Source organism: Pongo abelii, chromosome 7 (assembly GCF_028885655.2).
Source record: "Pongo abelii isolate AG06213 chromosome 7, NHGRI_mPonAbe1-v2.0_pri, whole genome shotgun sequence".
Lineage (NCBI taxonomy): Eukaryota > Metazoa > Chordata > Mammalia > Primates > Hominidae > Pongo > Pongo abelii.
The window spans coordinates 96253304-96277339 of NC_071992.2; the positions used below are offsets into that span (position 1 = coordinate 96253304).

The following is a 24036-nucleotide window of genomic DNA, read 5'->3' on the forward strand; positions in this document are numbered from 1 at the left end:
TGTCCATATTCTACTGCTTTACTCAGAGTCCTACAGGAAGTGATGTACCTGCATATGTACTTTGCTCTTGTACATGTAAACAATTTACTCTGCTAGGAATTCCAGATAGAAGCTATATGCAGCTAGATCAATTAAGGTGTTTAGCTCTCTGAGCACAGCTCAACATTTATATATATACATATGAAATATGGATATGTACACATATGGATATGTATATGTATACATATGGATATGTATATATATATAATACTGGCTTTAACAATTTTAATGCTTCATTGAAAATCTAACTCGTGAATTTTGCACCCTGGTGCTTGGGAATATGCGATCTGCTCTTGTTGGCTGCTATGTCTGACCCTAGCTCCAGCCTGGAACTGTACTTACTGAAGTTAATCTGCTCTCAGCATCCAAATTTCCACACGGAGACTCCTCTTTCTGTCTTCCAGGCGGGAGCAAATTCCCTACACTCACCTGTTCTAATTTCCTGAATTTTCCAACCCATGATTCATTTCCTTCTGATGTGGTCTTCCTGACTGCTGACTGCTCCCATGCTGGAATTTTTCTCTTCTCACTCTTCTCCCCTGCCCTCTCTATTTTTCCTGACCCTGCTTTCCTGCTCAGTTTCTTCTCCTGAGCTGACTGCTTTTCCTGCCATCCTTCTTGTCTGGCCTGCCCGTCAATCTCTCCGAGCCATTATAAAACCAACATCCCAAGTCTTGATCTCCAAAAATAGGCATAGGAGAATATTTCAGCTCTTTCAAAGGGTAACATTACAGTGCATTTATTCAAGGGGAGAAGCTCTATTCTTTACTACAGTTTTCTCTTTTTAAAAAGAAACAAAACTTACCTCTTCTTCTGTGAGAGTGGGGTCTTCTTCCCGAGACTTGTATGACAATGAGCTAAATCTCTGTCAGAACAAACGCAAGCCAAGGAAAGTAGTTTGACGTTAACAATGTAACCTTTCTTTTGCACGTTTCCTCATAATCTGTCTAGAAACGTTTTCAAATGATTTTTATGGAACCACGAAGAAATTATGGGAAGAGAAACAAACACTTATGCAATCTATTACCACATGTATGATGTTCAGGGATATCTAGTAGTATTATCCTTAGAGAAATTTCCTCTAATTTTGTATTTGGATCTGTAGGTACAAAGAAGCCAAAATAATTATTTAGAATACTGTTTCAATTCCTAATTGTCACTGAAGGATTGATCATCCATGGAGGATTAATATTTAAAAACCTGGTGTTTCTTTATCAAATGCCTGAATTTTATACTTCTACAGTTTGCTGGCATCATCAGAATGATCCTTAAGTCATTTGGAAACTTCAAAGCTAATGGAGAAACTGACTCACACTTTGTGTCTTGCCCCATGCCTGATTTCTCAAGGATTTTGGCTCTTGGTTTACTGATTCTCTAACACATCCCTTGTCTTAATTTTTGGTGACCTCAACAAACGTGTATCCTTCTAAATCCCACCCTTCAGTTCCTTGACTTCCCCTGCCCCCACTGATTTTGTGTTCTATCTGTGTCCCCTCTCCATGTCCACCCCCGGCCTCAGCACCCTCATGGCTGCACCCCAGGCCTTTCTAAACCACAGCCTCTCCACCAGCCCAACTCCTTGCAACCCCTTGCAGACCAGCGCTTGTTGTCAAAGCTCACTCCTTCTGTAACTCAGTTCCAATGCTCCTTCAACACCATTGGGACCCATTCACGCTTTCAACGTCTGCCCTTCTCCTTGGTGTCCTGTACTGCTTTACTAAGCTTAAGCTCCATAGTCAACTGCCAATCATACGTGAACTCAACCCTCTAGTGAGCCCTTAAAGCCACTCCGTATCATCCGATGCTTCCCCAATACACCCAGTCTCTGCTGAACTCACAGTCTACTTTGCATCTTCTCCTCTTCTCCCCAGACTTCCAACACCTCCTCACCTATCTTCACTCTGAGCAGATGATCTTGCTTCCTAGTTGGCTAAGAAAACTGAAGGAATCAAAAGAAATTTGTATCAACTCTTACCCCCACCCTCAGCCTCTGCATTAATCTATTTTCTTTCCTCCCTGTCAAATGGATTTTCCATGTTCCTCCTTCAGGCGATCCCCTCCTTCCTACACACTAGACCCTGTCTCCACATACCTATATGTGAATACTGAGCCAGGAATTCTCCCAGTGTGGGATCATTCCCAGCCACATGCAAACATGCTGTTGTTTCTCTCATTCTAAAAACAAAACAAACCTAGTCCTACTCCGAAATTCTACCTACTCATTATCTCACTTCCTTTTTTTTTGACAGCGTCTCACTCTGTCATCCAGGCTGGGATGCAGTGGCGTGATCTTGGCTCGCTGCAGCCTTGACCTTCCAGGCTCAAGCCACTGTCCCACCTCAGCCTCCCAAGTAGCTGGGACTACAGGTGCACACCACCATGCCCAGTTAATTTTTGTATTTTTTGTAGAGACAGGGTGCTGCTACATTGTCCAGGCTGGTCTCAAACACCTGGTTTCAAGTGATCCACCCACCTCGGCCTCCCAAAGTGTTATGATTACAGGCATGAGTCACTGCGCCCAGCCTGTCTCACTTCTTTATAGCAAAATCTTTTAAAGAGTTGTCTAAAAAGTCAACCAAACAATTTTTCTCTTCCTATTCTCTTTCTAATCCATTTCAGTCACGTTTCTGCCTCTACCATTCCACAGAGACTGCTCTTGTCAAGGGCACCAATGAGACTCACCTTCTCTGACCTACCCGCTGCACTCGGTAGAGCGGCCTGCCACTCCTTCCTTCCTGGACACGTTCTTCACTGGCTGCCAGGACTCCACAGCTTTCCTGTTTTTGTTTCCTACTTTGGTCTCTTCTGCTGGTTCCTTTTCCGGATCTCTATTCTTGGAGCTCTTCCAGCCTCTATTTACACTCACCTATCCTGTGACCTCATCCAATCTCATGACTTTTAAAACCACATTCTGTGGATGACTCCCACATCAGCAAATCCAGCCCTGGCCTTTCCTCTTTACCCGGCTCATCAATCCAGCTACCATCTGATAAGCTCTACTTGGAAGTCCAATCGGTATCTCAAGTTAAACATACCCAACACTGAATGCAGGTTCTCCCCGCAAAACCTGCTCTGCCTGTATCCTCTTCATTTCAGTTAATGGCAATTCCATCTTTCCCACATGTTGGGCCCAGCCTCGTACTCATCACTGCGTCTTCTTTATCTTACTACATGTAGGATCCATCAGCAAATCTCTTGGCTCTGGCTTAGCTTTTCTCATCACCTCCGCTGTCTCTTCCCTGATCCAGGCCACGGCCATTTCTAATCTGGTTTATTAGAGTCACCACCCAATTGTTCTCCTCACTTCTACCCTTTATTTCAAAACTGGAGTCAGAGGGATCCTTTGAAAACATACGCTGGTTTGTGCCATTCTGCTGCTCGGGACTCTAGTGACATTATTAGTGTTCAGACTATAAGCCAAGGCCATCCAGGATTGAGCTCTGGTTCTCTTTCTCCTCACTGCAGTCCTTGCTCTTCCCTCTCCAGCCACAGCAGTCCCCTCTTCTTCCCTTAAAAAGCCAGTTGCAAGCTCTAGCCTCAGGGGCCTCCCACTGGGCATCCCCTCTGCTTCATGTGCTCTTTCCACAAAAGCACAAACCTCACCCCCTTGGCTCCTTTAACTCAAATGTCGCCTTCATAGCTGGGCAGACCCTGACCACTCTATCCAAAACTGTACTCCCCGCCTGTTTTCTCAGTCCCCCTTATTTGGTTCTATTTTTTTCTCTTATAAACTTTAAACTTTATGTCTGTCTCTTTCCACTAAGATGTAAGTTCCACAGGGCAGGGATTTTGTTCATGTACATGTTTTGTTTCCAGCACTAGAAGACTGTGTGGCACACAGCAGGTGCTCATTAAGATCTTTTGTTAAATAAATGAATGAATATTAAATACTTCAAACCCTCAACTCACTTAAAATTAGGGTTGTTTATATAAAGATGATGGATTACTCATTTTTACTATATTGTGGAAGTATAATTTTATTTCCAGATGAGTATTTCTAGTTTTTAACGTGAAATCTGGAGAACTGTTTACTAGCAATGGTTAGACAACTCAGCGTCTTATCTTTCTAATGCTTGTAAGTAAAAAGCTTTATCTGGTTTAGGCAGCATGAACTTTACATCAGGTTTACGGTCTTTGGTTCTATGAAGGGCAAAAAATTGGACTGCATTTTTGCATTTTATGAACATGTTCATAAACCTTTTATTGGTGCTCTCAACAGCTGATTTCATGGATAATACGAAAAGTTGAAATGCATTCAAAGAACAACAGCACAAAGAATGACTTTCTTGGTCTAATTTATACAAACAGAGTGAGGGTTCGCCTCTGGCCATGAACTATGGAAGGTTTTTAAGGCTACTAGTGACTGTCTAACCTGCTACTTGTCCTTCCTACTAAAATCTGAATAGAAGAGAGAACCTTCCTCTTTTTCTGTGTAGAAAACAGAAATGAATTATTAGTTGCCTGAAGTAGATGGGCCTAGTTAAATCTCAAAGAGATTTTAATAACTAGGGATGTGAACTTCATCGTGGCTCAGATATCAAGTTATCAGACACATACAGAAGGTGTGGATTGCTAATGCATTTTACAGCTTTGTTGAATATCTAAATTTAGGAAGTATAGGCTATAGTTTAGAAATGTTCACAAAATAAGATCTCCTATTGATTTATATGAAGGTTTGTACAATCAGATATAACCAGGGGCACCTGTGAGTTGGTTACCATGGTGCCTGTTGCTATGCATGCTGATTTTTGGGGATCCTGGAAGGGGAAAGGTCACCATGCTGCTGAGGCAGCCAACAAGCAGAGTGGGTAAAATGTGTGGGCAGAGTCCAGTTTCTCTGTTTAATTCCTGGACTTCAAAATGAAGCAAACAAGATTTGGCCCTAATTAGACATGATGGAAAAAATGTGAAAATATCCAAGTAAGGTGCTGAGAGAAATATTTGATAAATACAAGTTTTTGGTATTTTATTACTTGGAGGGGGAAAAAGCCAAACACAGCTTACATGAAAACAGCTCTCATCATTCAACAAACTGGAAAGTGTTTGCAGATATTTCCCAGAACAACTCCAGGGCCAGCTAGATTCCTAACCAGAACAGGACCCCCCAAAGGCAAAACAAAAACGCCAGTGCCCACCTTGTTAGTTTCACTGGTCGTGTCTGTAGCACTCTCTTCCGCCTCTCCCCCTTCCTTCTCCTGAAGGTTTTCATTCTCGTCCAGAAGCTTAACAGGGACAGGTGGTGGGGCCTCCTCTTCTGGATCACATGAATTTCCAAGGATACTCTCTACATTAACACTCTGACGACATTTTTTGTTTCTGTCCACAGAGGCATATTCAGCAAACTCAGCTTTGCCTTCAGTGTGGGGCCCTGGGAGCTCTTTCGAGGCAGAAGTAGATTTTGCCTTGCCACTGTGGCCTTTCTCCAGGTGTGCAGCTGCAGCCACCTCCTTGATCTCTTTCACAGTTTCATACAAGCAGTCCTCCACCATGTTTTCTTGGGAGGAGCTGTCCTTGAGCACTTCATAGGGCCCTTCCATCCCCAGCCCCTGGTCCCCGTCCACACTTCTCACCGTGAGCATGGTATCCACTGCACTCTCGGGAGGGATTCTGGGCAGCTCCCGACTCTGATGACATTTTGGCTTCCCTGTGCTGTCCTGGGAATCCAGCAGATCCGAAGCCGATGTCTGGACTTCCTCGTAATGCTGCATGCAGGTCAGAGTACTGTCCTCTGAAAGAACTAAAGCAGCACACACATTAAAAGTAGAGAAAGGCAAGTCTTTCAATAATCATCACTGAGAATCAGGTAATATAAAGTTAGGTTAAATCAAGATGTGTGCTTTTTATTTAAGTCTCAGGCACAAATTATAGTTGTTATGACCATCAGTTGGTATCCTACTTCAATCACAGTTTAAAATAAAGCTGTTCATGATATCTTTCCCAATACAAGATTTAATAAGTTATCTTGGCTCTAAGTGTAGTTCACAATTACTTTCCTTAATGTCACTCCAATGAGACTCTTGTAGGCAGATTGTCCAATGTGACCAGAAGATGACCAGTTTGATGCAGCTGAACTATGGGAGGCTGGACACCAGAAAGGCAGCATGTGCAGTGACCATGGTCCCCAGCCCCACTGACCCCTGCCTGTGTGGAGGGAATTATTGGTAGCCACCCCCTTTCACACAGGTCACTTTTGTTTGGCGGACATAAGAGAAACTACAGGGCAAACATGCACCCTTCAGCCATTAGCACAAAGGGACTGGCACCTCATACCTTGCTTCCATCTCATCCCGCCACCAACATTCCTACCTCAAATTAGAAAAAACCATATGTGAAATTCTTGGCCAGCCACAGATATGCTATTGTGTGAAGCTGTTCAGTCGTCCCTTTGTCAACCGTGTTGTGAGTGCCTGCCATGCACCAGGGATGGTGCTGGGTGCTGCAGACACCTCATTCAATGAAACAGAAAGCCCTGCCCTTAGGATGCAGACACAAAGTAAGCATGTTATTCCATTAGTGTCTCACTCTGGGGGAATTAGAAATAGTGTCTCCAAGGGGTACGTGAAAAAATGACAATGGATCCCCCAATCCTTCTGAACTTACCAACACCTCTGTGTGTTCTAAATCCCTGATCATCACGGAGGGGGTGAACTTTTGCTCTCTGGTCTAGTTGTCTACATCATGGTAGACAGAGAACAGGCACTGGTGTCCTGATTACCCCACAGTTTCCTTATCAGTAAACAGGGGTAACAGGATGTCCTCCTACCTCAGGTGAAAGCATGGTGTAAACTCTAAAGCATGAAGGAAACCTAGCTGCTCCTTCCATCAGCAAGAGTATACAGTGCATGATGTAGAGGTTATGCAGAGTGGCTGAGCGTGTGCCCAGGGATCAGACTGCCTGGTTCCAATTATAGATCCATAGCCTGCTGACTATATGATATCAGGCAAATTAGCAACATCTCTGCGGAAGGCAGAACGACCCCGAAAACTGTCTGCCTCCTAATTCCTGGAACCTGTGAATGTGTTATGTTTTGTGGAGGATATGGAGGGATTAGGGTTACAGGTGTAATTAAGGCTGTTAATTAGATGACTCTGGGATGAGAGTTTGGAAGCCTAGATTATCCAGGTGGGCCCAATGTAATCACAGGGGTCCCTATAAGTGAATTGGGAGTGGGGAGGGTCAGAGAGGGATGTGAAGAATGAGGGAGAAGCCAATGGATTCTCCTTGAGGCTTCAGGAAGGACCACAGGCCTACGGATGCGCTGATTTTAGCCCAGTGAGACCCATTTCAGACTTCTGACCTCAGAATTGCAAGTCAATAAATTTTGTTATTTTAAGGCATGAGGTTTGTGGTAATATTGTTACAGCAGCAATGTGCCCAGTTTTGTCACCTTTAAATTGTGAGGAGTAATAATACCTATCTTACAGAGTAGTGTTATTATTAATAACAGTATTCTCATGGGGTAAATGAATTAGTACATGTAAATGTACTAAAATGTACTAAAAGAGTAAATGAATTAGTACATGTACCAGTCTTAGAACAATGCCTGGCACACAGAAATGGATTAATAAGTAGTATTATTCATCCAAATGAGGTGTTCTGCTAAAGCTGCCAGTAATACTAAAACTGAGCAATAACACATTTCCTACTTTTTGAGCTACGTATTTTGAAACCTAGGACTTCCAGAGGTGATGAGGCCTATGTGGAAAGCTGGTGTTTTTGCAGAACTTACTGTCCCCATTGGTGAGTGCCCCATTCTGCTCACTGCTGGCAGGAGCGTCTGTTGCCAGGCTAGTAACTGAACGGCTGAACATCTCCTTGTCTGAAGGCTGAAAACAAAAACAAACGAATGCATCACATTGCTAAGAATCTGGACTACAGAGCAGAGGAGAAGATCCATGGCTTTTTCAAAAAATTAAAACAGCAGAAACAGAAAACAGAATCTCCTACAATAGTCCCCCCCCTTATCTACAGAGGGTACATTTCAAGACCCCCAGTGGATGCCTAAAACCATGAGTAGTAGTACTGAACCGTATATAGACTATGTCTTTTCCTATCCATATATGTTATACCTATGATGATATTTAATTTATAAGTACAGTAATTTAACAATAACCACTGATAATAGAACAATAATATAATGAAAGTTATGTGAATGTGCTCTTCCTTTCTCTCAAATTATCTTGTATGGTTTTCACCTACTTTTGGATTGTGGTTGACTGTGGGTAACTGAAACTGCAGAAATCAAAACTACAGATTGAGGGGAGCTACTGTTTTTAGATTTAAATTAAGTAAAATAAAATAAACTAAATTGAGTTCCTTGATGACTAGTCACATTTTAAGCGCTCAATAGCCACATGTGGCCAGTGGATACCATATCCAATAGAAGATACAGAATACTTCCAGCACTGCGGAAAGTTCTATTAGACACTGTTGTCCCAGAATCTTAGGGGCACTGGCAGTCTTCCAAAGCCATGTGCAGAGCTTCCTGACTAGTGACCTACACAGGGCTATAGGCAGGTTGTGAGATATCAATTCCCTTAGCTCAAGGCAGGAAGGGGGCTGGTTGAAAAAGACCACAGCAGCCTCATCCTTACAACATAGGTGCTGTAAATCATTATTGGTAAAGGCATGCCATGCTATGACAAACGTGGAAAGGCATCATCACCCTTTGTTATGTGAAGGGAACAGACTTAAATCTGGTCAGAGATAGATAATGCTATTGATTTCTGAAACTATTTTAGAACCAGCAAAGCCTCTGGTTGCTAGGTTCACAGAAACAATAATACGCTGAAAATTAGCTCTGCAAAGCTTTTTTTTTTTTTTTTTTTTTTTTTTTTTTTTTTTTTTTTTTTTTTTTAAGATGAGGTCTCACCTTGTTGCCCAGGCTGGACTGCAGTAGCATGATTATAGCTCACTGAAGTCTCAAACTCCTGGGCCCAAGAGATCCTTCTGCCTTAGCCTCTGGAATAGGTGGGACTATAGGTATGCACCACTATATCTGGCTAATTTGAAACAAATTTTAAGAGATGGGATCTTGCTATGTTGCTCAGGTTGGTCTCAAACTCCTGGCCTCAAGCGATGTGCCCACCCCAGCCTCCCAAAGTGCTGGGATTACAGGCGTGAGCCACTGTGCCCAGCTCTGCAAATCTTTCTTATTCTCACAAATAAACTTAGGACATTTGGAGGGAAGAATGGCATCAATAGTTGGTTTTCTGCAGGGATAGAATGTGTAGATGCTACCCAGAACAATATGCCTGGCTCAGCTATAGCTAAGAGTAGTCAGAAAGCAAGTTGGTGTTCATGTATTTCTTTAAATACTCAACTTGTCTCAGGTTGCAGCCTGAATCACTGCAAATGTGATTTGCTCCCTGTTCTTCTCACAGCCTGCATGTTCCAAGAGGCTATCTCATGCTCCAGGATTCTACAAGGAAAGTTGTGATGTAAACAGCACACGAACCTTTGCTAGTTAGCCTCACAAATTCTCTGACTCTTGATTGGAAGCCAATAATACACAGCAGATAGTTCATGCTGTGCAATGATCCAAAAGTGTATTGGAAGTCAGCTGTTTCCATCCAATGCAGCTCATTCACGTCTGATGAGCCCCCAGTGAGATGGGTCACTGTGTTAGGTTGCCAGGATCTTTCAATGCAGGTGCTAATATCCCAGAAATGATGTTATAAATGGGCAGGCATGGGTGTGGGGGAGGAAGGCTCCCAGCTGGGTCCATAACAGCATAATCGATCACAGCTGAAGTTACCACAATCTAGACTCTAACTACTATTCCTAATCTTTGCTTCTATGAGATGAAGAATCCGCAAGTTGTATAAGATCTAGGAGCTGAAAAGCTCTTAAAGAGACCTGGGTGGGCGAGCGTGTGTACATGGGTGCCAGTGCCCGGGTAAGCATGCGTTCCTGTGTGTGCTCGCGCTCTCTCACAGACATTCACATCCATATAAATGAGGGTATGGGTTGGGGCAATAATGAATTATATGGTGGATAAGGAAGAAGGCAGGGGATGGAAGCCAGCTTTTTCCTTTTATCCACCTGCCACTCTCTTCCTGTCTTACCCAGGGCTGCTGCCGACCTTGAGTAGAACAGCAGGAACCCAAGCTCTAGGCCAGTGGCTCTCACACTTGAGCATACAACAGGATCACCTGGGGTGCTTGTGAGCCTTTCACTGGGCCCCACCCCCAGGAAAATTCGCATTTCTAAGGAGCTCCCAGGTGCTGCTGTTGCGGGCGGAGGTCCAGGCCACACTGCAGAAGAACCCCTGCTCTAGAAGGAAGTGAGGAATGGCAGTGGGAGCCCTTCCCCAGCCCCACCTCACCACCCAACTGGCACCAGGAGAATGGTGGAGTGAGGAAAGGCAGGGGCCTGGAGTTTGCATAGGGAGAAGCGACAGTGGGGCGTTCCCTCCATCCCTCCCACCCTCCCTGCTGAGGCCACCACAGCAGCAATCACCAGGCAGAGCAGGGGCACTGGGAACAGATGAGAAGTGGGGACAATGTGGACAACCAGAGATGGGAACAAGGCAAGAAAAAGAGTAAAGGGAGGAGTGGTGATGAGGGCCCAGGAAAGCGGCGAAGGGTGAGGTGGGTGTGTGGATGCAGAGGGGAGGGAAGGAAAATCCTGGGGGTCCCAGGAGGAACGGGGAGTCCTGACAACTTCCTGCCTGCTTGGGCCAGAGGAGTCCCGAGAATTGGCAGGTCAGGAAGCCTAGACTGGAGATGCCCCCTGGTCATCTCTGCAAACGTCTGCTGGCTGTGGGTTTTACACCAGACCTTGGCTCATCCATGCTTCCTTGTTTGCACCCTCTCCTCCCAACCAGTTTTTGCTTGACCTTGAGAAATGATGTCCTGAACAAGAAGCATCTTCTGTCTTAGCACTGCCACGGGACTCAGGGCAGATTCTGAACTCTGCCTTGCTAATGTGATGATGGGCCCCTCCCCAGCGGCTAGGACTGTTCAGCCATTCAAAAGCACGGGCCTGGGTCAGAGAGGACAAGGAAGGACCTGGACATTCTCAGGCTGTCCCCGCCAGGGTGGATCCCCGAGGGCCTCGGGATCATCAGGACCCTGTAAGATACTGAGGGCTGAGAAAATGCCAGCAAGGCTAGGTTATATACCTAGGGTATTGTGGGTCCCAAGCTCCCTCCAGCTTAATGACCTGTTATTATGGGTTGAACTGTGTCTCTCCAAAATTCATGTCCAAGTCCTAACCCCCAGCACCTGAGAATATGGTCTCATTTGGAAATAGGGTCATTGCAGATGAAGCTAGTTAATATGAGGTCGTGCTACAGTAGGGTGGGCCCTAGTCCAATATGTCTGGTGTCTTTATAAAATGGGGAAACTTGGACACAGCCAGCTATGCATAGATGGGAGGTGATGTGAAACACAGAGGTCACCATAGGAAGATGAAGGCAGAATTTGGGGTGATGCCTGTACAAACCAAGTCACACCCAAAGTTTGGCTGCAAATCACCAGAAGCCCCAGGAGAGGCCTAGAACAGACTTTCCCTCAGAAGCAACCAATCCTGCCAACACCTTGATTTTTGGACTTCTGGCCTCCAGAACTGAGAAACAAACTTGTTATTTAAGCCACCCAGTTTGCGGTCCTTTGTTATGACAACCCTAGCAAATTAATAGAGGCAAAAAAGTCCCATCCCTGCAGTAGGTTGGAGCCATTTAAGGATCATTCCGGCAGCAGCACTACTGCATCCATTTCAGAATCCACCATTTAACTTAGGCTTAGCTCTCCCCGTGGGTTCTACTCAGGCTGTGAGCACATGGGAGCACACTTAGATAAGTAGCTGATGTTCTGGAGCACGCACGGACAGACAGACAGGCAGACGACGCGCGCAGGCTCACCACGTTCATCAGGTTCTCATGGTCCCCACTATGCTGTCGCGGCTTCTTTTCCCTGAAATGAAAAGTGAAATGTTGTAACGTCAAATGTGCCCCCTTAAAATCAACCGCACACTACCCTTTCCTATCCCAATTCTTATCAGCTTTTAAATCTCTCGTTTTAAGAACCATGTTTATTTTGTCAACAAAGACAAAATCAGACAGTGATTTGATGGCCCGTTTGCAGGTGTTGGGGAAGAGGAGGTCAAGTCTCAACTAGGGACTGTCCACCTCCCCGGCACCCTTTCTTCCGGGAAAAAACATACAAGTTCACAAGGAGAGGACCGAGGCCTGGGCCTGCGTAGAAATTGTTTATACCTAAACTAGCAGAGTAAGTTATACCTTTTTTTTTTTTTTTTTGAGAAAATGCAGACAATATCTCACTTAGAGTCTCTGCAAAGTCACACACTGCAGTGGGATGGAGAAAATACAAATTTTTGGCACACTAGGAAGGGCACATGCTCTCAGGGTGAGTCATATGTACTTCCAGTCTATGGGAAAGTCTGTCAAGTAAAAATAGAATTTGTTTTTACTCGGGACAGTCTAAAGCAAGCCATCAGTTGTAGAGTACACGCCGCCCATCCACGTTCTCTATAAAACAAGGGTGACACCTAGTGGGAACATGAGTAACTACAGAAGCAGGCCCGTCCAGGCCCCGTGAAGCCCAGGGCCTCTTTCTTCATCTTCCCAATCATTCAGACTCTGTTCCAGCCACAGAAGTCTGGGTCCAGGCTGGGCAGGGATTAGGAGGCTAGCTGGGTTCAGGGAGTCTTGGCTTTTCTCTTCCTGACAGATTTTATGGTAGGAAGCCATTTCAGAATTTTAAGTGACGCTCCTGGAGTTGCTTCCATGGTGGAGGGAGAGTTTGGACAGGGCTGGCTGACGGTCAGCTGGTCTGCATGGGCCTCTGGTGGCATCCAGCCCATCAGAAGGTTATGTGCTTTGTAACAGTTCTAGAATGTCCTGAAAAATCACTTCTGGTTAGAAAGAACTTCTCTCTGAGCAAAGATTTCTCTTGTGGGGGGTACTGACATTTTATATGAGACAGAGGAGAGAGAGAGAGAAGTATAACTCTAAAAAAAGGACGCTGATGATTATTTCACATACAGCATGTTCCTCTCCTGGGAAAATAATCTGTTTCTTGAGAAACTGAAGGTCTACACTACACATTTTTAATCATAAACAATCCCTCCAAAACCACATAGCAGCAAACATTCTGTGACTTCCGTAGGGTGGTGGCATAAAGATGCGCATCACACAAGATTTCAAAACGCCCACAGATGAAAAAAGACAAAATCCATTTTGACAAGGGTGTGATCGAAAGGATGGCAAGATTTTCATTCTGGGAAGTTTAAAATACAAAGAACAGCAAGACTTTCGTTCTGGGAAGTTTAAAATATAAGGGCTCTTCTAGTTGCTCCCCAGCAAAACCAAATATGGGTTTTCCTTCAGTGAATAAAGAATGTCTCGAGACGCTCTGCAGCAGAGAGAAGAGAGTTAAAGCTAATGCACAAGTTTCCGGGATGGCTCTGTGGCGGGATTCCATTCCTAACAGGCTTTCCACAGAAACTCTTCTGGGTACAGGGGATGTATTAGTTTAAGGCACCGGTATATACACTCTGGTTCTCACCTGTCACAACTAGAGCACAGGAAGATGAGGAAGGTGATGATGAAGAAAATGGCGACAGCGGCCAGACTTCCCCACAGGGTGATCTGCATCTGTCCGCTGCCCAGCAGGCTCCCCGCGGGCCCCATGGCAGGAGCAGGCACTGGCACTAGCCGAGGGAATCAGTCAGTCCTTCAAAGGTGGTGACATGGGGGCAGAGAGCTGCGTCCTGCAAAGAGACCAGTGCATTTGGAGAGTAATTCTCGGGTAAAGTGGCAGAATCTGTAATTCAGTCCCTGTCAGGAGCAAGACCTTTGCGCAAAGTCAGGGAAGCGTGTGCTGAATGCTGAGGAGAGCCGCAGACTGGACTTGAAATTGGACTCTGGGCAAGTCCCCTCCATGGTCTAGGCCATTATTTTTCTTACCTGAAAACGAAAGCGGAAACATACAGCTGCCTGGCCCAGTGTTTGAAGCAATGGATGTCTTATCTTGATATGTTTGGGGGTGGATTCTTCTTGTTCTTTTTTTTTTTTCTTTTTCTTTTTTCTTCAAACAGGGTCTTGCTCTGTTGCCCAGAGTACAGGGGCGCAATCATGGATCACTGCAGCCTTGACCTCCCTGGGCTCAAGCAATCCTCTCCTGAACCGCCCCCCTGCCCCCCACTGCTGGGACTACAGGCATGCGCCACCATTCCTGGCTAATATTTTTATTTTTTGTAGAGACGAAGTCTCACCATGTTGCCTACACTGGTCTTGGACTCCTGGGCTCAAGTAATCCTCCTGCCTCAGCCTCCCAAAGTGCTGGGATTACAGTGCGCCACTGCGCCTGGCCTGGATGGATTCTTAATGTCTTCAAATAAAGATTTCAAGTACTCTATAGCAAATAAATCCATGCTCATTTAGGTTCATTTAAAAAAAAATCAGAACAGTATGTAACAATTCTTATATAGCTTTTGCAAAAATGCAACTCATCATCTGCCCCACCCCCCATTGCCATCTCTCATCTCCCACCTACTCCCATCATCTCTGTACCCACTCCCATCTCCCTACCCACTCCCATCTCTCATCCCCCTACCCACTCCCATCTCTCATCTCCCAATCCCATCTCTCATCTCCCACTCCCATCTCTCATCGCCCTACCCACTGCCATCTCTCATCTCCCTACCCACTCCCATCTCTCATCTCCCACTCCCATCTCTCATCTCCCTACCCACTCCCATCTCTCATCTCCCAATCCCATCTCTCATCTCCCACTCCCATCTCTCATCTCCCTACCCACTCCCATCTCTCATCTCCCACTGCAATCTCTCATCTCCCTACCCACTCCCATCTCTCATCTCCCTACCCACTCCCATCTCTCATCTCCCACTCCCATCTCTCATCTCCCTACCCACTCCCATCTCTCATCTCCCAATCCCATCTCTCATCTCCCACTCCCATCTCTCATCTCCCTACCAACTCCCATCTCTCATCTCTCACTGCAATCTCTCATCTCCCTACCCACTCCCATCTCTCATCTCCCTACCCACTCCCATCTCTCATCTCCCACTGCCATCTCTCATCTCCCTACCCACTCCCATCTCTCATCTCCCTACCCACTCCCATCTCCCATCTCCCTACCCACTCCCATCCCTCATCTCCCTACCCACTCCCATCTCTCATCTCCCACTCCCATCTCTCATCTCCCTACCCACTGCCATCTCTCATCTCCCTACCCACTGCCATCTCTCATCTCCCTACCCACTCCCATCTCTCATCTCCCTACCCACTCCCATCTCTCATCTCCCACTGCCATCTCTCATCTCCCTACCCACTCCCATCTCTCATCTCCCTACCCACTCCCATCTCCCATCTCCCTACCCACTCCCATCCCTCATCTCCCTACCCACTCCCATCTCTCATCTCCCACTCCCATCTCTCATCTCCCTACCCACTGCCATCTCTCATCTCCCTACCCACTGCCATCTCTCATCTCCCTACCCACTGCCATCTCTCATCTCCCACTCCCATCTCTCATCTCCCTACCCACTGCCATCTCTCATCTCCCTACCCACTGCCATCTCTCATCTCCCTCACCCACTCCCATCTCTCATCTCCCTACCCACTGCCATCTCTCTACCCACTTCCATCTCTCATCTCCCTACCCACTCCCATCTCTCATCTCCCTACCCACTGCCATCTCTCATCTCCCTACCCACTGCCATCTCTCATCTCCCTAACCACTCCCATCTCTCATCTCCCTACCCACTCCCATCTCTCATCTCCATACCCACTGCCATCTCTCATCTCCCTACCCACTCCCATCTCTCATGTCCCTAACCCACTCCCATCTCTCATCTCCCTACCCACTGCCATCTCTCATCTCCCTACCCACTGCCATCTCTCATCTCCCTACCCACTGCCATCTCTCATCTCCCTACCCACTGCCATCTCTCATCTCCCTACCCACTGCCATCTCTCATCTCCCACTCCCATCTCTCATCTCCCTACCCACTGCCATCTCTCATCTCCCTACCCACTGCCATCTCTCATCTCCCTACCCACTGCCATCTCTCATCTCCCTACCCACTGCCATCTCTCATCTCCCTACCCACTGCCATCTCTCATCTCCCTAACCACTGCCATCTCTCATCTCCCTACCCACTGCCATCTCTCATCTCCCACTGCCATCTCTCATCTCCCTACCCACTGCCATCTCTCATCTCCCTACCCACTGCCATCTCTCATCTCCCTACCCACTGCCATCTCTCATCTCCCTACCCACTGCCATCTCTCATCTCCCTACCCACTCCCATCTCTCATCTCCCTACCCACTCCCATCTCTCATCTCCCTACCCACTGCCACCTCTCATCTCCCTACCCACTGCCATCTCTCATCGCCCTACCCACTGCCATCTCTCATCTCCCTCACCCACTGCCATCTCTCATCTCCCTCACCCACTCCCATCTCTCATCTCCGTACCCACTCCCATCTCTCATCTCCCTCACCCACTCCCATCTCTCATCTCCCTACCCACTCCCATCTCTCATCTCCCTACCCACTGCCATCTCTCATCTCCGTACCCACTGCCATCTCTCATCTCCCTACCCACTGCCATCTCTCATCTCCCTACCCACTGCCATCTCTCATCTCCCTACCCACTGCCATCTCTCATCTCCCTAACCACTGCCATCTCTCATCTCCCTAACCACTGCCATCTCTCATCTCCCTGACCCACTGCCATCTCTCATCTCCCTACCCACTGCCATCTCTCATCTCCCTACCCACTGCCATCTCTCATCTCCCACTGCCATCTCTCATCTCCCTACCCACTGCCATCTCTCATCTCCCTACCCACTGCCATCTCTCATCTCCCTACCCACTGCCATCTCTCATCTCCCACTGCCATCTCTCATCTCCCTACCCACTGCCATCTCTCATCTCCCTACCCACTGCCATCTCTCATCTCCCTACCCACTGCCATCTCTCATCTCCCTACCCACTGCCATCTCTCATCTCCTTACCCACTGCCATCTCTCATCTCCCTAACCCACTGCCATCTCTCATCTCCCTAACCCACTGCCATCTCTCATCTCCCTACCCACTGCCATCTCTCATCTCCCTACCCACTCCCATCTCTCATCTCCCTACCCACTGCCATCTCTCATCTCCCTAACCACTGCCATCTCTCATCTCCCTACCCACTGCCATCTCTCATCTCCCTACCCACTGCCATCTCTCATCTCCGTAACTACTGCCATCTCTCATCTCCCTAACCCACTGCCATCTCTCATCTCCCTACCCACTGCCATCTCTCATCTCCCTACCCACTGCCATCTCTCATCTCCCACTGCCATCTCTCATCTCCCTAACCCACTGCCATCTCTCATCTCCGTACCCACTGCCATCTCTCATCTCCCTACCCACTGCCATCTCTCATCTCCCTACCCACTGCCATCTCTCATCTCCCTACCCACTGCCATCTCTCATCTCCCTACCCACTGCCATCTCTCATCTCCCTACCCACTGCCATCTCTCATCTCCCTAACCACTGCCATCTCTCATCTCCCTAACCACTGCCATCTCTCATCTCCCTACCCACTGCCATCTCTCATCTCCCTAACCCACTGCCATCTCTCATCTCCCTAACCCACTGCCATCTCTCCTCTCCCTAACCCACTGCCATCTCTCCTCTCCCTAACCCACTGCCATCTCTCATCTCCCCACCCACTGCCATCTCTCATCTCCCTACCCACTGCCATCTCTCATCTCCCTACCCACTGCCATCTCTCAGCTCCCTAACCCACTGCCATCTCTCAGCTCCCTAACCCACTGCCATCTCTCATCTCCCTACCCACTGCCATCTCTCATCTCCCTAACCCACTGCCATCTCTCATCTCCCTCACCCACTGTTCTCTGAGAAGGTTTAAGGTGAATGTAACTAATGAAATAGAATGTCTTCATATTCACCCGCATTTATTTATTCTGAGTATGTTATGTATTCTGAGTATGTTTTCACTACCCTGCTGTGAGTACCCAATAAATGCATTTTCAAATGAATGAATGAAGTATGTGCTAAGAATACATCCCCAGGAATAAAGAAGACCTATTTATAAACAACTGCAAGAGAAGCATAAGAGCTCTACCTAGTACATTTCCATACCTGGTATGTATCAGGAATTGTGCTAAATGCTTTCCTCATTTAATTGCTGTCACCACCCTGTGTAGGAGGCCCTGTTAATCCCCCTTTTACAGAGATGGAAGCTAAATCCAGCAGAGTGGTGACTTCCCCTGAGTGTCACAGGAGCTAAGTGGCAGGGAGGGATGAGTCCAGCTGTCTCAGACTCCAAAGCCTGTGCTCTGTGTCCATCAAGGAAAGCTCCTTGTCACTGTGGGGATGCTGGGACTCACAGGGTCACTGCACCTTGTCCCAATACTTCCTAACAGAAACGATCAGATTCCTTGTGTGAAATATTTTAAGAGCTACAGATTTTTTTAAAAATGGAGTCATATATCAAATGATCTGTCATCACAGAGGCCTTGTTTAAAGAATATTTGCTTTGCTCAATTCTAGAACATTCTAAATGAAAAGAAATAGCCTTTAAGTTGGTCTTAAGTGTCATGAATAAGCAAATACTTTGGTTTTTTGATAATAGTGCAATATCTTCCTTGAAAAAGACTGTCAGTATTTACATTTTCATTTGCTTCAGTGATAAAGCTGTGACTGTTTTCAGCCATCCCTGAGCACAGACATCAAGACGGCAGGGGTGGCTTTGCAGCAAACCAGGGTGCCTCCTAAAACGGGGAGAATAAAAGCCATTTTGGCAAAGGTGGTTCAATTGGACCAAATTATCTCCAGGTGAAACACTGTCACATTTATTTGAATATTCAAAGTTAAAGAATATTAAAAAGCTGACAAAAAAGAGACTTTTACCTACGACGTATGCAGAGAGAGTTCTGAGAGATGAAGTTGTTTTCCTCAATCTTTGAATCAACATGAACATCTTCTAAGGCTTTATAATTATATAAATGCAGGACTTCCTGCATAATACAGAACTTCTTTCTTCCTATGATTGATTGTATGTATATTGTGCCTGTAAACACGACAGGCGTACAGTAATAACAAGTCAAATTACTTTTGCATGTTTGCCCCCAGACAGCTATAACCAAATGAAAATAACCACCACTTCTGTGATTTGTTGATGCAAAGAATAATTCACTTTAAACTGAGACTACAAATTGGCACCACAACAGGTTTTAAAATACATTCAAGCAAGCACCTAAATCATGATGACCAATGAAAATATATGAAATACATTTTTATACACAGGTCCAAAGCATACAACATTTTAGGAATCACAGACAAAAGGTATCTATCTCCTATGCAGGCATCTGTTTGTTCTTCATTCATTCACACAACAGATTAATTGATGCCTATTTATAAAATGCCATGTTCTTAGAAAAGAGTTTGCTCTGTGAGTTATTCAAAAGCCAGACATCCATCCATGAAACCTAGCGTGGAATCGCCAACACCTCTCTCCTTTCTGTACATGTTTCTCTTTTCTCTCTCCTCTCTCCTAACAGAAGGAGGTCGGTAGAATATGATGAGAGATGTGGGATGCCCAGCCTATTAGAACAGTGCAGGGAGAAAGAGGATGAAAGGCGATTATTACAAGCTGTGGAATAAAGGATGGAACCAAGAGAAAATATGTTGAAACTCCTGGCTCACTCCCCTTCAATTAGAATTGTCTATAAGCCACTGAAAGACTTTTTCCCAAGTTCTTACTGTGGACAAAATTCTCACAGTGAACAGAATGATCATCATTAGGTGCACGTTTCTGAGTCAGATGCACTGTAGTCCTCAGGGACAAAGGCCCCAGTTGCGGGGGCAGCTTTCTCCTCTTGGACCCTCTAAGTGCTGCTCTGCAGGAGGACTGTGGGACACCAGTCCCCATGGTTGTGGGCAGCGCTGGCGGGTCAAGAGTGGCTGCACCAGCAAGTGCCACCTACTCTTCTTTAGGGGCCTGGCAGAGTGTGTGTGTGTTGGGTGGGGGGAGGTGGGGGGAGTGGTAGTTGAGGGGATCTAGACTAACATAATCTTTGATCCTTACAACAGACATCCTGGGTGGACGGTTCCCATTTTGGAGATCTATGCACTGCTATCCTTCTCTCCTGGTCTCTCTCTCTTTTTTCTGGATGTTTGTTTCCAAAATTCTGCTGCCCATGCCTTCTCTGGCTATCTCCTTAAATTTTGGCAGCTCATCTACAACTGAGCCAAGACTGCCTCCCGCTCACCCTCCTGCTCACGTGTCTAGAGGGACTTCCTGGCAAATGTGTGTTGGTGGACCGGCTCCTCCCCTGTGCATGGGGATGGCCCCTCCCCACGTGTGCAGATGCACATGGATCACTTTGTGTTTCACCTTCTTGGAGCAGCTGAGGGTAGAGGCCTCATGCAGAAGGCACAGTGCTCTGCCCCTAGGCTGGACCCTCATGTGTTGGTTTTACTGCCCTTAAATGCAGTGCTTGGGGGTCCTCGTTCTGTTCTTTTGAGTGAGGGGAAGGTGGAGGGAAATCAGTGTCCTTTCAGGTGGCCAGGGAGGCTTTTCTTAGGATGAGTGATGGGGAAGACAGTAAGTAGATAGGAGGCATAGTGTATGGATAGTAAAAGCTACCCTGAACAGGAAGGTCCCTGTGGAAATCATGGCATTTCCAGACTCTACACTGTGCCACCCAAGGCAGTGCTGTCCTGTGACATGGTTATGGTCCACATGGACCATCTTATTTTAGGCTGATTCAATATCAAGTAAGTTATGTCTTGACTATCAGGGATGATCTCTTCCAGCAGAAATAATCTGAGCCATTTGGAGGAGCATCCCTTATGATTTTTTTCATGAAGACCTTTAAGTCTATTTCTCTGAATCCTGTTCTTACTTGACTCAATAAACTTGCATTCAACCACATAATATTACATAGAATATTATTTCTTTTTTTTTTTGAGACAGGGTCTTGCTCTGTTACGTAGGCTGGAATGTAGTGCTGTGATTACTGCAGCCTCGACCTCCTGGGGTCAAGCAATCCTCCCACCGCTGCCTCTTGAGTAGCTGGGAACACAGGCATGCGCCACCGTACCAGGCTAACTTTTTTGATTTTTAGTAGAAATGAGGTCTTGCTATGTTGCCAGGCTGGTATTGAACTTCTCCCACCTCGGCCTCCCAAAGTGCTGGAGTTACAGGCATGAGCCACCACACCCGGCCTATTTCTTCAAAGTTTAAAAAATTTCTCTTATCAGACCACATGTGTAAATATTCTTTGAGTTATTCAACACAGGGCAAAGAAGGACCATTTATTTTAATTGTAACTCTACTAACACTTAATTTTGGTACCTGAATGCTGTACTAAGATGAGCTACAGAAGATGGTAATATTAATGTGATCACAGATTTAGATTAATAGTTGTAGATTAATTGTTTGCTATACAATAGGCTTCATTATTGGCTGCACTGATGTAAAGTCATGGCTGGAGACTGTAATATAACACAAGCATATAGTATTGCTGTAAAAGACGCAGTGGTACTACCTCAATCTCCACGCCAATTTTGTATAATTTCGAACTACCGTGAGAACTTGTTGTTTAGCCTTGAGAAAGGTCAGTGCTTATGGTTAAAGGACTTTCATTGGGGATTCTTTCAAAGATTTGTCTGATTAATTATTTTGGACTAAAAGGTCCATACTCTCTTACCCTTTTATATCCACTAATTTGTTTTAATGAATAAGTGATTTAATCACTAGAAAAATCACTGGCCTTTAAATTTACCAGCAGGTATCACTTTTTTTTTTTTTTTTTGAGACAAAGTCTCGCTCTGTCGCCAGGCTGGAGTGCAGTGGTGCTATCTCAGCTCACTGCAACCTTCGCTTCCTGGGTTCAAGCAATTCTCCTGCCTCAGCCTCCTGAGTAGCTGGGACCACAGGCGCGCACCACCACCCCCAGCTAATTTTTGTATTTTTAGTAGAGACGGGGTTTCACCATGTTGGCCAGGATGGTCTCTACTTCTTGACTTGGTGATCCGCCTGCCTCGGCCTCCCAAAGTGCTGGGATTACAGGCGTGAACCACCATGCCCGGCCAGCAGGTGTCACTTTTAACCACAAGGTGGCAGCATAATTCTGTTCTCAGCCCTATGCAGCGCTTTCTTTAAGGAAAGCTGCTCAATTATTGTTGGTGCCTTATGCTTGGCATTTGAATTGTCTTCATTAGCCTGCACTGTCAGCCGCCAAGATCAATTCTAACAGGAAAAAAAAAACAAACAAAAAAACCCACAGATATTAATGAAAGGTGCAGACCAAATGGCAACTATTTATTTCTGTGGCCAAACACCCTTAACAGGTAGGTTCTCTGATCATAGCAAATTCTATAAATAATAATTTGGTCGAGTTGGGATGGCCAGTGAGATTCGATATGGAAACAGACACTTCAGAGTTCCTTTGAAGCAGGTCTAGGTCAGTAATGATAGTCATTACCTTTTTACAGCTGTTGCAGTTGACACATAATTAAACATGATAGAAACCACCTCCACTCATGACCCCTCACTGTTGGATGAAATACGGTCAAGGGCCCAATCCTGGTGGGAATTCTTCCTTCCTGGTCATTACCAGGCATGGGAACCATGTGGTAAAACGAGACTTTATGGGCTCTAAATTAACCAGATTTAATGATGGCGGAGGAAGCAGATTCTTTGGTGGGTTCCCTGGTCCTGTGAGCACACTGACAGCTGCACAGGCTAAGGTGAAATAAACTCTGAACAGAATCCTCAAGCCCCAGAAAGAGTTTTAAGCTAAAGTGTGTAAATTCAGGTAGTCTTCCGTTCAGGTTACAGGGACTGTGCTACAGACAAGCCTGCCACACTGAACTCTGCACGGATGAGTGTCTGTTGGAAACACATGGGGAATCACCTACCCAGATATTTACTATTCCATCCTGCTAAGGTACAAAGGCTTTTGCCTACACATGATTGTTATCAAGAGCTCCCTATTCTGATCCTTCACTGAGTCAGGGGCAGAACACACCCAAAGCACAGAGGGTGGTGGAAGGTAAGCTTTTCCTGTTTATAGATTCCTGAATCCTTTTCTAATGTCCCCACCCAGTGATATCTTGACATCTCTTTCTGCAGCAGTTTAAGAATGAGTGTAGATGAAAGAAACTTGGAATGCCTTAACATCACCAGACCACACTGACCCTGCTATCAGGACTCACTGCTCATGGGAGAGAGCCTGGCACTCATCCTAAAAGCAAGTTATAAATCCTCATGGCCGTCTATCAGCATAACCCGGTCACTTTTTGTACACACCAAACCTATCGATCCGCATAGAGAACAGGAAAGCTGACCCTTTTGGTGGAGGGGTGTGTGGGACTCTCACTTGTCTTCAAGAATACATTAAACTTACATCACAGAAATAATATAGTTTATTGTTTATAAACACTTGTGCCCTTAGACAAGCCAAAAGGCAAGTGAATTTGATGGGTAAGGAATCACTTCTAAGGTTGGTTTCCCCCAAATTCTGACTTGGAAGCCAATTCTCAAGGTTCATTTTTAATGGTGAAGAGAGAGAGAGAGAGGAGAGAGGGAGAGAGGCAGAGTGCAAGGGCATGGTCTTTCTAGAAGTACGTATCACATGCACTCCGACACAACCCTGAGATGATGCGCTTCTATTTGGGCTAATGCGATACGTTCTACACTGACCGCATAAGGAGCACAGGTAATGGGGATTCACTTTGCACAAGAAGGCTGCATGGAACGTTTCAGACAGTGTGTATTTTGGGCTTTAGGTTCTATTTCTTCCTGCCTTGCATGTTAGCTCATCCAATCTAATTTCCTTGAGGGCAGGGATGTCTCCACCTCATTTCCCATCATATTCCTAGCACCTCTATGACCTGGGAAATAGGAGCCAGTCAGGAATTTTTATTGAATACATGTTTCTGTAGGAAGAATGGTGAGTGGATTCTCAAGCAGATTC

At 45.9% G+C, this 24036-nt stretch overlaps 1 protein-coding gene across 1 annotated transcript in view; it reads right to left on the reverse strand.

Moving 5' to 3' along the window:
- The window catches only part of PAG1 (phosphoprotein membrane anchor with glycosphingolipid microdomains 1), a 148638-nt gene that overhangs the window by 11741 nt on the left and 112861 nt on the right, over nt 1–24036 (reverse strand). The window contains exons 4-8 of the mRNA XM_024251349.3: nt 13573–13777; nt 11907–11958; nt 7770–7866; nt 5175–5776; nt 845–904 (exon numbers count right to left, since the gene is read on the reverse strand). Of these exons, the coding sequence (XP_024107117.2) occupies nt 845–904; nt 5175–5776; nt 7770–7866; nt 11907–11958; nt 13573–13697 (936 nt within the window). The 5' untranslated portion in view covers nt 13698–13777. The remainder of the gene's footprint in view (nt 1–844; nt 905–5174; nt 5777–7769; nt 7867–11906; nt 11959–13572; nt 13778–24036) is intronic.